The sequence below is a fragment of the Henckelia pumila genome, chromosome 2 (assembly GCF_033568475.1).
Source record: "Henckelia pumila isolate YLH828 chromosome 2, ASM3356847v2, whole genome shotgun sequence".
Taxonomy (NCBI): Eukaryota; Viridiplantae; Streptophyta; class Magnoliopsida; order Lamiales; family Gesneriaceae; genus Henckelia; species Henckelia pumila.
The window spans coordinates 38,798,419-38,812,361 of NC_133121.1; the positions used below are offsets into that span (position 1 = coordinate 38,798,419).

The 13,943-nt window shown below is 40.8% G+C and overlaps 1 protein-coding gene across 1 annotated transcript; it reads left to right on the top strand.

Annotated features, from left to right (window-relative positions):
- The first annotated feature begins 10,935 nt into the window (after window positions 1–10,935).
- On the top strand, window positions 10,936–13,707 carry LOC140877515 (uncharacterized). Its single transcript, XM_073281054.1, has 7 exons — window positions 10,936–11,140; window positions 11,188–11,394; window positions 11,862–11,946; window positions 12,117–12,211; window positions 12,359–12,582; window positions 13,045–13,120; window positions 13,283–13,707. Exons 1-7 carry the CDS (start codon window positions 10,936–10,938, stop codon window positions 13,705–13,707), a joined length of 1,317 nt encoding a protein of 438 aa, XP_073137155.1.
- Window positions 13,708–13,943: the final 236 nt, after the last annotated feature.

A 13,943-nucleotide genomic window follows, 5' to 3' on the forward strand; every position in this document is an offset into this window, starting at 1 on the left:
TTGATCAAATGCTTGATAGACTTGCTGGTTATTGCTATTACTGTTTCTTAGATGGTTATTCAGGATATAATCAAATTGCTATAGCACCGGAGGATTAGGAGAAGACTACTTTTACGTGTTCCTATGGCACGTTTGCTTTCAGAAGGATGCCTTTTGGCCTGTGTAATGCACCGGCGACTTTTCAACGGTGTATGATGGCGATTTTTGCAGATATGGTGGAAGATGTGATGGAAGTTTTCATGGATGATTTTTCAGTATTTGGTTCCTCTTTTGATCATTGCTTGCATAATCTGTCTCTTGTTTTGCAGAGGTGCCAAGAAAAGAATTTAGTTCTTAATTGGGAGAAATGTCATTTTATGGTTCAAGAGGGCATTGTCCTTGGACATAAAGTGTCATCCAATGGATTAGAGGTAGATCGAGCTAAAGTGGTTGCAATGAGAAACTTCCACCTCCGAAGAATATCAAGGGCATCAGAAGTTTCCTAGGCCATGCGGGGTTCTATAGGCGTTTTATCAAAGATTTTTCAAAAATCACAAAACCCCTATGTAATTTGCTTGAAAAAGATTCTACATTTTGAGTTGATTACAACACCCATCATGGTTGTACCGGATTGGAAGGAACCTTTTGAGTTGATGTGTGATGCTAGTGATTATGCAGTAGGAGCTGTTTTGGGCCAGAGGAGAGATAAGATTTTCAGAGCAATCTATTACGCTAGTCGCACCATGGATGCCGCTCAGCAAAACTACACTACTACAGAAAAAGAGATGCTTGCAGTAGTTTTTGCTTTTGATAAATTTCGTCCATATTTAATTGGCACTAAAGTAGTAGTTTACACTGACCATGCAACGATTCGCTATTTATTTGCCAAGAAGGATGCCAAGCCACGCTTGATAAGGTGGATTTTGCTTCTACAAGAATTTGATTTTGAAATCAAGGATAAGAAGGGTAGCAAAAATTAGGTTGCTGATCACTTATCGACATTGGAGCTAGAAGATGTTAAAGAGGAGGAAAGCATAAAGGAATTATTTCCGGATGAACAGATCTTTGAGGTAAGTTCCTCTACTCCATGGTTTGCTGATATTGCTAATTTTTTGTCTTGTGGTGCCATGCCTCCAGAATTGAACCGACATCAAAAAAAGAAATTTTTCCATGACGTCAAGTTCTACTTGTGGGATGATCCATATATGTTCAAACGTTGTGCCGATCAAGTGATTCGGAGATGTGTGGCGGGGCAAGATGCACATGAAATTCTGGAACAATGTCATTCAGCACCATATGGAGGACATTTTGGAGCAACCCGGACTGCTGCTAAGGTATTACAATCTGGTTTTTATTGGCCTACATTGTTTAAAGATAGTTATACCTTAGTGAAATCATGTGATAAGTGTCAAAGAACGGGAAATATTTCTAGAAGGCATGAATTACCCCTCACAAATATTTTAGAAGTGGAATTGTTTGATGTGTGGGGTATTGATTTTATGGGTCCCTTTCCCCCTTCTTTTGGGTACACTTATATTTTATTAGCAGTTGATTATGTTTCGAAATGGGTGGAAGCCATTGCCACCTCTACTAATGAAGCTCATGTTGTAGTAAAGTTTCTGCAAAAAAATATTTTTACGAGGTTTGGAACTCCACGAGCAATAATCAGTGATGAAGGTACGCACTTTTGCAATAAGATTTTTAATACCTTGCTCACTATGTATGGTGTTAGGCATAAGGTGGCGTGTGCATACCATCCTCAAACCAATGGCCAGGCGGAGATATCTAACCGGGAAATCAAGAAAATCTTGGAGAAAACGGTTAAGACAAATCGGAAAGATTGGGCAATCAAGCTAGATGACGCTATTTGGGCCTACCGCACTGCTTTCAAAACACCCATTGGGATGTCTCCCTACAGGATGGTTTTTGGTAAGGCATTTCATTTACCTTTGGAGTTGGAGCACAAGGCGTTTTGGGCTGCCAAGAAGCTAAACATGGATCTCGAAGCATCCGGGGATTTGCGGAAACTACAGTTGAATGAGTTGGATGAATTCCGAGATGAAGCATATGAGAATGCCAAGATATACAAGGAGCAAACAAAGAAGTGGTATGATAAAAACATTGTACATAGGGAATTCAAAACGGGTCAGAAAGTTTTGTTATTTAACTCTCGTTTGAAATTATTTCCAGGAAAGTTGAAATCGCGATGGTCCGGGCCGTTTCTCGTGGAGACCGTTTATCCACATGGTGCCATTGAATTGAGATGTCCAGATGGAAGAACTTTCAAGGTTAATGGACAGAGAGTCAAGCACTACTTTGGCAACGACGTACAACCTGCGTCCAGTGCATTGCTTGAAGATCCCAAATAAGACTGATGCAAGTCGGGCCGATGACTTTAAACCAAGCGCTTTTTGGGAGGCAACCCAAACTTTTTAGTTTATGTCTTTATTTAGGTTGATTTTTTGTTTATTTTTGCTTTTCAGTCTTTACTTATGTATTGGTTTGCTTTGGAAGTAATTTGGGTATTTTTTCTTTAATTTTTTCAGGTTTTTGGAGCCCAAGTTCGAGCCAAAGGGGCGTCCGCCCCATCTAGAGGCGCGCCCGCGCAGCCCTTGAATTATTTCAAGAGTTTTATTCGAGCTTGAGGCGTGCCCGCCCCAGTAACCAGCGCGCCCGCTCCGCTCCTGAAGTCACCCTTTGAATTTTTTTTTCGAGCTTACGGCGCGCCCGCTCCACACATCCGCGCGCCCGCCCCGATTGCAAGCCTTATTTTGTGCGAACTAAAGGCGCACCCGCCCCGTCCCTGCATTCATCCACACGCACACTGCCGAAGTAAAGGCGCGCCCGCCCTATCCAGCTGCGTGCCCGCCCCGCCTGTTCTATTCCATATATCTGACTTCTCCCTTCTTTTCTTTATTCAAAATTTTTCCCTAATCCATCCTCATGCCTCCTTCCATTCTCCCACTTCACTAATCGGCTATTAAATCTCACAATCTCCAACATACACCCTCTAATTTCTTTTCTCATCATCTTTTCGAAGCGGATTGGTCTCACCACATTGCTAAGTGGCGCGCCTCGATTCGGAATTCTGTCGGTTTTACAATGGGGAAACTTTTGCTTATCTACTCTTATCGGACTCGTCTAGAGTAAGTTCGTCTTCTTGTGATCATAACTTGATTTGGGTGGAGCGTATTCAGCAATTAAGTCTATTGCGGTGTGTGCATATTGAAGTCTTGTGTGATTAATCAATCTGTGGAGGGTGGATTCTATTGGATTATATTTGAAGCTATCGTTTTTGTTTGTTAATTGTGGAGTCTATTCAAGTTTGGGGGAGTTGTGGTTGTTGCAATTTGGCTCATTGTTGTGGTTCAGTGGTTTGCATTCTAAGTGTTTGAATAATGACACCAAAGAAGAAGCTAAAATCTGTTGCATCATCTTCTACTGCCGCTCCGAAGCCTGAACCGCAACGTTTTTGGAATGAGATTGCAGAAGATAATTATCAACGATGTCTAGGGAAAATGATACTACCCGAGCGTGGTTTTAATACGACATCCGGATTTGGGAATGATGAGTTTATGAGTCCTATAGGCCGGGCTGTCTCTGGTCGTCAATGGCTAAAATTTGCTCAGCCACCACAGGATGCAGTCGTCCCTTTAGTTTGTGAATTTTATGCGAACTTGAAAGTAAAACACATGCAGCTTAAAGTGCTTTTCCGCGGGAAGTTGGTGCCTTTTGATGCTCACATGATTAACACTATGTACAATCTCCTGCCAGTGTTTCACGATGAGTACGCGGAATACAGAGCTAATGAAGTGGATTACACGGAGATTCTGAGCCGTATATGTATTTCGGGCGTGGAATGGAGAATGGGCCGTGATCACTTGCCTTCCAAATTGAAGAAGACCGAACTGATTCCTGATGCTAAGCTGTGGTATAATTTTGTGTGTGCTAGGCTTAAACCAACTGACCATGAGCATTAGGTGACACGCGAACGCGCTATTCTTTTTTACTGTATTTTGGAGGGCAAAGCTATTGATTTGGGACAGATTTTCCAAGCAACGATTCAAGGTGCGGTGGCATGTAAGACGACTGGCGGGTTTGCATTGCCGGCACTTATCACTGACCTTTATGAAGAGGCGGGAGTAGAGTGGAGCCAAAATGAAGAATTGTTGAAAGCTACTGCTCCTATTGTTTGTCACGCTCCATTCCGTATGGTTTCGACTTCTGAGCAAAGAACGCGCGCTGAGAGGCGAGATTTTAATGAGAGAGCAGATGCACGACGAGGCCCTGCCACTCAACCTTAGGCCCCACCTGTTGCGCTCGACCGTGTTGCTATTCTGGAGGACGAATTGTGATTGCACCGTCAAGAGTTTTGGACGTTTCAGCAGACTATTGGTGTCTTTATGGACTACATGATGGATTTTACAGATGCTTTGCGACATCAGTTTCCACAGGCTGCTAGTTCGGCTCACCCATTCCCTCCGTATCCACAGTGGCCACCTACTTTTGGCCCTTCTGATCCTGGCCACGATGATGCTGCTGGTGATGGCGACGACCACTGACGGTCTTCGTTTGTGGTACATGTCCTTTATGCTTTCTTGTTTTAATTCATTGAGGACAATGAATGTACTAAGTTTGTGGGGATTGTGTCCTTTTTCACATTTGGTGATTTTGTTTTTGTTTTTGCTTTTGCTTTTGCTTTTGTTTTGTTTTGTGTTTTCTTTTAGTTGTTGATTCTTAGGAGTTGTGCTGTGTTGGTGTGTGGCTGAATTTGAGAAAATTATGTAGTTGTGGTTTTAGGTGAATGCTGTTGAGAAGTCATGAATGAAATGGATTATTGGCCAATGATGTTAACTTTTTTTTGTAACTGAAATCCATGACTATCTGCCTAGCCGACAAAATTTTTGAATGAACGGAACCAAGTGAACAATTGAACTCCTATATACTCAGTCATTTTGCTTGAATCTGAATTTTGAGACATACAAACATAAAAATGATTGAGGCATTGTTTGAAATTTTTGGGCCTGAATTTTATTGAATAAATTTATCCTTAGTTGCCCAGTTGAGCCTACACGTATATTAGTAAATTGAGGTATGGAATAATCTGAAATTGTTGTTGAAAATCATCGTTTACTGCTGATGATTATTTTTTTCTGCACTGATCGAAATTTGTATGATTTGATTGTGGATTGAGACTTGTCTAGAACTAGTTCGGACACTCTTCGAGGCGAAATACGGGAAAAACTGAGATTAGGAATGATTTAGGCGATTTTTTTGAATTCGTTTGAGCCTTTCAAGATACCTATTAATATATGTTATCCCAAGTACCTTGTTTGAGTTTTATTGAAAATCGAATGGCATGCGTGTAAACGTGTGATTAAACCCCCATTCATCATTATTTCAAGGTCCTACATTGAATACCTGAATAGCCTAAACAGTATTTCCTACCTTTAAGGGAGTAATTTGAATGCTAAAATGTTTTATGCTTCTAGTTTTATTTGTGAAAATGGAATGATGTGATGGATGAATTGAAATGAAGAAGGTAGTTGTGAAAATAAAAAGGTATTAGAAAAAAAAAGAGTTGAAAAAAACAATTTTGTGGTTGAAAAAGTTGGAAAGAGTTGTGAAAAAAGTGAAAAATAATTGAAGTGAAGAGAAAAAGTGTAAATTTGTAAATGAAAAGGAGTTGAAGTTAGATTTAGCATAAAAATAAATTACAAATTATTTTGAATTCTTATCCTTTATTTGTAGCCATGAGCCAAGACTTACATTACAAGCTGATTAAGTCCTATTGACCGAGTCTCAGTTGCCCAATATACTAGTGGAGAAGAGTTGCGAGAATTTAGCCTATGGACTGTTGATTGATGCTTTTAATGATTATGAATTTGATCCAAACACGCACACACTATGTTTCTTTGAATTAACCCGATTGTGTGTTTTTGATGACATCTCCTTGAAGTTGATCCTGTGCTACCTTGGAAAGCTCTCATGATTTGTGAATGTTTGAATTGAGTTAAGAGAAGAGTATTTTGAACGTGAGTTGCGGAGTTTATGAGTTATGACGTTGAATTATTTTTCTGGCTAACTAATTTTTTTTTTCAAGTGTCATTAGGTTAGATATGATTGGATTTAAATTGTTTTGGAATTCCAAACTGAGGTCATTGATCCATAATAATTTTTTATGGTTATTGTTCATGCAATTGTGTTGAGTTGTGTTAGTTTTGCTCGAGACGAACAAAATATCAAGTTTGGGGGAATTTGATAAGTGCATTTTGTGCACTTAATTTGTATATGGTTTTACTTGACTTTTGGAATTTATTGGTAGATATTGCGTGAAATTGTTGTTGTTTTTGTGTTTGTAGGAAGTTATGGACTTTGATGTGTTTAAGGGGAATTAAGACTAAAAGTTGAAAGTTTAAAGGAAGAATCAAGAGTTGAAAAAGAGAAGAAAAATGCTGAATTCGAGCTTAAGGCACGCCCGCGCCGAATGAGGGGTGCCCGCGCTGTGTATGAAGATTTTAGGAAGAGATTTCGAACTCGAGGCGCGCCCGCGCCGGTTGAAGAATTTTCGAAGAATGAGTTGCAAACTTGAGGTGCGCCCGCCCTGTTCCCTGCGCGCCCGCGCCGTCGTCTGTGAGGAGATTTAGAGTCCATGTTTTTATGGAAACTTTGGGGTTTTCTTGGGATTATTTTGGACGATTCTTAGGTCATATAAAAGGGATTTTTCTGAGTCATAGAGCCATCTATTAGCCGCCAATACACACAATATTCTTGAGAGCATTTTTGTGAGATTTTGGGATCGAGAATTGAAGAGTACTTGGAACGAAGACGAAAACTTTTTGACCGGACACGAAAGAAAGACTACGGCTTTGTTATTTCTTCTTATTTGTTTTCCTTTAATTGTTGAATTATGTTTGAGACTTTGAACATGATTTGGTTTTTTATGAATTTGAGCATGAACTAAACTTTTCTAGTCTAGAGGTTGACGTAGCTTGGTTGAGACATATTCATGAATCTTTGATTTTAATAAATTGAATTTCTATAGATTAATTATGTTTCTAGAGTTGAATGTCTTCTTGATTTACTGGCCATAAATTGAGTTGTTATATTTACTTAGAATCCGGCACTCGGGAGAGGGGATTTTGAGTAGGATCAATAGAAACTACACTGTTAATTGTTTATATAGCTCGGGAGAGTATATAACTTTAATAGAACCTTTAAGGAACATCGTTTTACAAATATCACTGCATCTAGATTTTTAATAGGGATATTGAAATCAAACTGTAGTTGATACACTCTATTTGTTGCTCGGGAGAAGGGAATAGAATAATCTAAGTGTTCTTGGTTATTAATTGAAAGAAATTTATAAAATAGATTATTTGGGATTGAATATTGTCGAGACCAAGTGAAATCAAAACCTCTGGACTATTTTACTCTGATTGATAATTTTTCAAATTTTGTGTGTGAGTGAGCTTGATAATTCTTCACTATTTATTTAAGTTTTCAGCAAATTTTCAAAGTTTGATTTTTTAGATAAAATTAAGACTATTTTAATTACTAGTATTGAATATTTTCAAATTACTCCTTGTGGGATCGACACTATCTCTTTCACTATATTAAAACTTGACACTCGTACGCTTGCGAGTATTTTTCATAACAGGGGGGGTGGGGGGGGGGGTTTGGGGTAGAATTATTATTCCCCACAAGACACTGATCATGGGTATCGCCCTTGGATAGAGGAACAAAATCGCTTTTTAGCAAGTTTGATAGGGTTCTTGAGTGCTGAAGATTATGAAAATTTGAGTGGATCTTCGCATTCATATATGGGTGTAGAAGAAAAAATAAAAAATCTTGTCTTGGGGGATCAACATCAATATCAATTTTTAGATGATTCAAGAAATTATTATTAGAGCTCTCAACATTTTGGTCGTACTGCCAGTGGATATAATGAACCAAGATTTGAGTATTCTCATGGTTATAGCTTTAGTAGCCCATATCCAAATTAAGTTAATCAAGTTTCTAATTATGATTAATTGGCTAAAACATGATTAAGAGATTCTCAAATGAGTTTAAGGAGTTAGAAAATGGATTCAAAACACTCAAAAATGGCTCAAAGGGTTCCAAGCTATCAGAAAAATCGGATGATCCGAACCCTAGGATCGGACCATCCGAATTGCATGGAGTTTGGAAGCATAGTTCGAGATCGGAGGCTCCGTGGAGATCGAACGATCCGAAGAGAGATCGGACGATCTGATCGTGTTTAGATAATTTTATATGGATTTGATTTGACAACCCAAGGAAATCGAACGATCCGAAGGCTGGGATCGGACAATCCGAACGTATTATGTAAGCAGTGACATCACAACAAGGATAGATATTTGGAGGGGGTCGAAGGGGGATATCGGACGATCCGATTTTAGGGATCGGACCATCCGATCTATGCCTATAAATAGGGGTCGAGAGCCCCCATTTCCACTCGCACCAATTCATCTCCTCTCCATTTCTAGCTAAATTTTAGGGACTTTTAGGAGTCTTATTGAAGGGCCAGGAGTGGTGGAGTGCTTCGGGGATAGCAGTAGAGCGATGCCTAAGTTTTGAGGCAGTCGCCATCAACGGACTGAAGACGGACACAGGTATTACATTGGATCCCTATAGAAATTAAAGAGTATGTAATAACTTAGTTAAGGCTTTTAGAGTATTATAAGTGATATGTTGATTATTGCTTATAGGGTTGGGTTTCGAGTACCTGGACTGCTAGATTGCTAGGGTGCTTGAGTTTTCTGGATAGAGGTACGACCGTATTATACGAGATACCAGGTTGAATATACATGTATTGTGTTTGCATGTTTTCTGTGGCATTTATATATGCATTGATATTATGTTGCATGCATGAACATGTTGAGCTTTATTCCTTGATTTGCATAGTTTTAGTAGGGGTCGCTCAGCTCCGTATTTTTAGTGGATGGATTCCATGGATTTGGATCCGGATATATCCACAATTTTATGGTATGGGAGCCACCTCCTAATGCGATGGCCTAGCGTGCTACATACCATGGCGCCTTGACTGAGCAGTATTCTGGATAGATTTTTCCAGTATAGAATGTGCATGCATGGTATATGTATATTCGTACTTCTATACTGAGCGTATGCTCACGTCCGTAGTATTTTGTTTTGGACACCCTATTCTATGGGGCAGGGCTTAGGTTGGACGGACCCGGAGGTAGCGGTTGTTGAGCTGTAGTGGTTCCGTGGTTTTTTCCCATTTCCATATCAGGTTGTTAGTTCTAGATTTTAGTGCTTTCTGTTCGATGGGGTTTTAAAATATTATTTGATTTTAGCCCGGTTGTTCTGTCGATGATTTTGTATTTATGGTTTAAGTTTATGCTGGATTTCATTAATTGTGTTTGAATATTTAATTGCATGCTTAACACTCTGTTAGTAGTTGATTTGGGTATGGGTCGCTACCATTTATTTGTATCAGAGCATGCATTGATTTTGGGATCTAGAAATACAGTTTTGGAGATAATCATTGTTGTATTTTATCAGATGGCGGACTATGATGAGAGTCACGGTAGCGGGGGTGGACACTGGGGTGACGAGGAAAATCATGAGCATCGCCGAGGCCATAGTCATCATCGTGATGATCGTCACCATTTTAGTATGCATAGGTTCATACAGATGGGTCCCAAACCTTTGGTTGGAGAGAATCTCCAGAGGATGCGGAGAATTGGTTAGAACGCATAGAGAACTGCTTCCAAGAGTTTCAGTGCATAGAGGAGCAGCAGATGGAGATTGTTAACTTTCTAGTGGAGGGGCGTGCTCGTAAATGGTGGAAGTCCTCGTCTGCACCTTTCATGTCCGAGCGAGGCGCAACTACTTGGGAAGAGTTTCGCGCAGCCTTCCAGAAACTGTATTTTCCTCCCGCACTTAGACAGTCGAAGGCTAGTGAGCTGCTGATTGTGAAGCAGGGCACGATGTCTATCAACGAGTATCAGCAGAAGTTCTTTGAGCTATTGGTGTATTGTACACATATTGCTACCAGATCTATGGCGAAGTATGATCTTTTCCTTCTGGGTCTTAGTTCGGAGATCCATGACCGTGTTGTTGTTGGTGACGACATGACGTACGAGGGTTTAGTTAGCCGATGTCGTCAGGCTTAGGACAGTCTTTGGCGTAACATGCCTTTTCTCTCATCTAGAACAACTAGTTCTTTGGGTCCGAGGACTCAATATTTCAAGAAACAGGGTGTGTTTTCTTCTTCTTCTGGTTCTGGTTCAAGTGGTGTTCACCATTTTGGGAAGAAGAAAATCCAGGGTCAGTGTGCGAATTTTGGATGCTGTCATCCGACTAAGAAGTGTCGTAGGACAAGAGCTTGTTTCCGTTGTGGCGAGGTTGGCAACATGAAGATAGATTGTCCGCAAGCTGTCGGAGGGTCAGCGTCTGGTTCTGGTTCTCAGTTTTCCGTTCCACAGAGGTATCAGGGACAGTCTATAGGGAGCACCAATCAGAGGCCTTGTTTTTTCGGGCAGGTGTTTGCGCTGAGTCAAGATCATATTTAGCAGGAGAACGAGAATGTTATTGCAGGTACATTTCTTCTATGCAGTATTTCTGCATTCGTTCTCATTGATACCGATGCATTACATTCTTTCATTTCTGCACGGTTTGTTAAGCGTCATAGGTTGCTATATATGTATCTAGACGTAGTGGTTTCTTTTTCTACCCGACTGGTCATTCTGCTTTAGCTAAGAAATTAGTCTTGGGTTGCTCTTTAGTATTCGAGGGTTCTGAGATAGAGGCAATCATATGATTCTAGCGATGGATGATTTTGATTGTATCTTGGGTATAGATATTTTGACTGTGTATAGTGCTACTTTGGGCTGCTATCAGAAGATAGTGCAGTTTCGTCCGATTGAGGGCGATAGCTGATTTTTCTATGGTGAGGGAGCGCGACCCCCTATGCCTTTTGTATTAGTTTTGAGATCTTACCGGACTTTGGAGGCTGGTGGGGAAGGTTACCTTATCTATGATATTGATGAGTCCACGGGGATTAGGGCTCTTGAGGATTTGCCAGTTTTCTGCGAGTACCCATATGTTTTTTCCGATGAGATTCCAGGGTTTCCCCTAGTCTGTGAAGTGGAGTTCAGGATCGAGCTCGTGCCAGGTACGACGCCGATTTCTAGTGCACCTTATCGTCTGGCTCTATCAAAGATGAGAGAGTTGCAGCAGCAGCTCTAGGATTTGTTGGACAAGAAATATATTTGTTCGAGCATTTTGCCTTGGGGAGTGCCAGAGTTATTCGCAAGAAGAAAGATTGTTCTTTGCGTCTCTGTATTGATTACAGACAGTGGAACCGAGTGACGATTAAGAACAAGTATCCTTTATCACGCATTGATGATTTGTTCAATCAGCTTCAGGGTACTTCAGTGTATTCAAAGATTGACTTGAGATGGGATATCATCAGTAACGAGTTTGTGATGAGGATGTTTCGAAGACTGCGTTTCGTATGAGGTATGGTCACTATGAGTTTTTAGTGATGCCTTTCGGTTTAACGAACACACCAACAGTGTTCATGGATTTAATGAACAGGGTTTTCCGAGATTACTTGGATAGGTTAGTTGTGGTGTTTATCGACAACATTCTGATTTATTCCCGTAGCATCGAGGAGCATGCTTATCACTTGAGAGTTGTACTGCAGATTCTTCGAGAGAGGCAGTCGTATGCCAAGTTCATTAAGTGTGAGTTCTAGATTTATCAAGTATTGTTTCTTGGTCATGTCATTTCTCACGATGGTGTTTCCGTGGATCCGAATAAGAAGAAAGCTATTCTGAACTGTTCACGTCCGACGACAACTTCTGAGAATCATATTTTCTTGGGTTTGGCAGGATACTACCGCCGATTCATCGAGAATTTCTCACGGATTGCTAGACCATTGACGCAGTTAAAGAGGAAGGATGTTCCTTTTGTCTGGTTCGTCGAGTGTGAGCAAAGCTTCGATGAGTTGAGAAGACGTCTAACTATTGCGCCTGTCTTGCCTTGACATCAGGTTCTGGTGGTTATGTGGTTTATACAGACTCATCTCTCTAGGGTTTGGGATGTATCATGACACATAATAGGCATATGATTGCCTATGATTCCAGGCAGTTGAAGACTCATGAATGGAATTATCCAGTGCATGACTTAGAGCTTGCTGCAATACTGTCTGCACTCGAGATTTGGCAACATTACCTATACGGTGAGCATTTTGAGATTTATTCTGACCACAAGAGTTTGAAGTATTTGTTCACTCAGGCTGAGTTGAACATGAGACAGCATCGTTGGATGGATCTTCTCAAGGATTATGATTGTAAGATCAAATATTATCCGGGTTCTGTGAATCCAGCTGCAGATGCGCTCAGCCGTAAGGTTTATGTTAGTGCCCTTCATACTAGTGCTGTGTCTAGTGATGTTCATGAGGGGTGTTCTTTGGGTTTCACTTTTCGCCACAAGAGAGATCAGCAGGGGGTTCGAGTATTTTCAGTGTTAGTTGAACCAGCGTCGTTTGCTTGTATCCCAGAAATTCAGCTTTTTGATCCGAAGACGCGAAATTTAGACAGGCTTGCTCAGGTAGACAACACCTCTGGTTTCCATTTTTAGTTTGATGTTTTGTTGTGTTTGTCAGATTGAGCGGTTGTGCCTGAGGATTCGTCTTTGCGTGAAGAGATCTTGTATCAAGCCCATCGTAGTAGATTCACCGTACACCCAGACAGTGCTAAGATGTACAAGGATCTACGTACGAGATTATGGTGGAAAGAAATGAAGCGTAGTGTTTACCAGTATATTTCCCGATGCCTTGTTTGTCATAAGGTTAAGGCAGAGCATCGTCGATAGGGTTGTTTGATGCATAGTTTGGAAATTCCAAAATGGAAGTGGGAGCATGTGGCGATGGATTTTGTCACCCATTTGACAATGTCTTCTAGGCAGTGTGATGCCATTTGGGTTGTGGTGGACAGATTTTCCAAGTTTGCTAATTTCCTTCCGTACAATCGCGAGTTCAATTTTGATCGTATGACGAGAATGTACATCTAGGAGATTGCGCGTTTGCATGGAGTGCCGCTGAGTATTGTCAGTGACGGAGATCCGAGTTTTACCTCACGGTTTTGGGGTATTTTTCTGTGAGCTTTGGGTACCACTTTGAGTCTCAGCACATCGTATAATCCAGAGACTGAAGGTTAGCCCGAGAGGACTATTCGGACATTAGGGGATATGATGAGGGCTTCAGTGATGGATTTTGGGTTATTTTGTCAAGATCATCTGTCGATGATAGATTTTGCTTATAACAATAGCTATCATCGTAGTATTGGCATGACACCGTTTGAGGCTCTTTATGATTGCCGTTGTCGAACGCCCTTATTCTGGGATAAAGTAGGGGAAAGACGGGTTGAGGGACCAGAGTTGATTCAACGAATTGTGGATAAAGTTGAACTGATCAAGAAAAGAGTCAAGATTTCCAACAATAAACATAGACCTTTGCATTTCGAGTCAGGGGAGCATGTTTTCTTGCGAGTTTTATTTTTCCGAAAGGTGATGAGATTTGGTCTCAAGGGAAATTTAGCACCTAGGTTCATTGGTCTATTTGAGATCTTGGAGAAAGTCGGAGATGTGGCTTACCATTTGGCATTACCGCCGTATCTTTTCAGCATTCACAACGTGTTCCACATGTCATTACTTCGTCAGTACATTGTAGATTGATGAGTCGTGCATTCTGCATCCGACAGAAGTACAGTTAAATCCGGATTTGTCGTACGTGGAGAGACCGTTGAGGGTTCTCGGCAGAAAGGACAAAGTGCTTCGGAATAAGCGCATTTCTCTAGTCATGGTTCAATGGCAGCATCGAGGCACGACAGAAGAGCCTTGGGAGTTGGAAAGTTGTTTGCGTTCTGAACATTCGGAGTTATTTTGATTGTATTATATTTTTGCAGTTTAGT

Coding starts and splice junctions, on each gene's coding strand:
- LOC140877515 (XM_073281054.1), top strand. CDS start 10,936: ATGCCTTTTGTATTAGTTTTGAGATCTTACCGGACTTTGGAGGCTGGT. Junction 11,141..11,187: donor CAGGATCGAGCTCGTGCCAG/GTACGACGCCGA, acceptor GCTCTATCAAAG/ATGAGAGAGTTGCAGCAGCA. Junction 11,947..12,116: donor AAGGATGTTCCTTTTGTCTG/GTTCGTCGAGTG, acceptor CTATGATTCCAG/GCAGTTGAAGACTCATGAAT.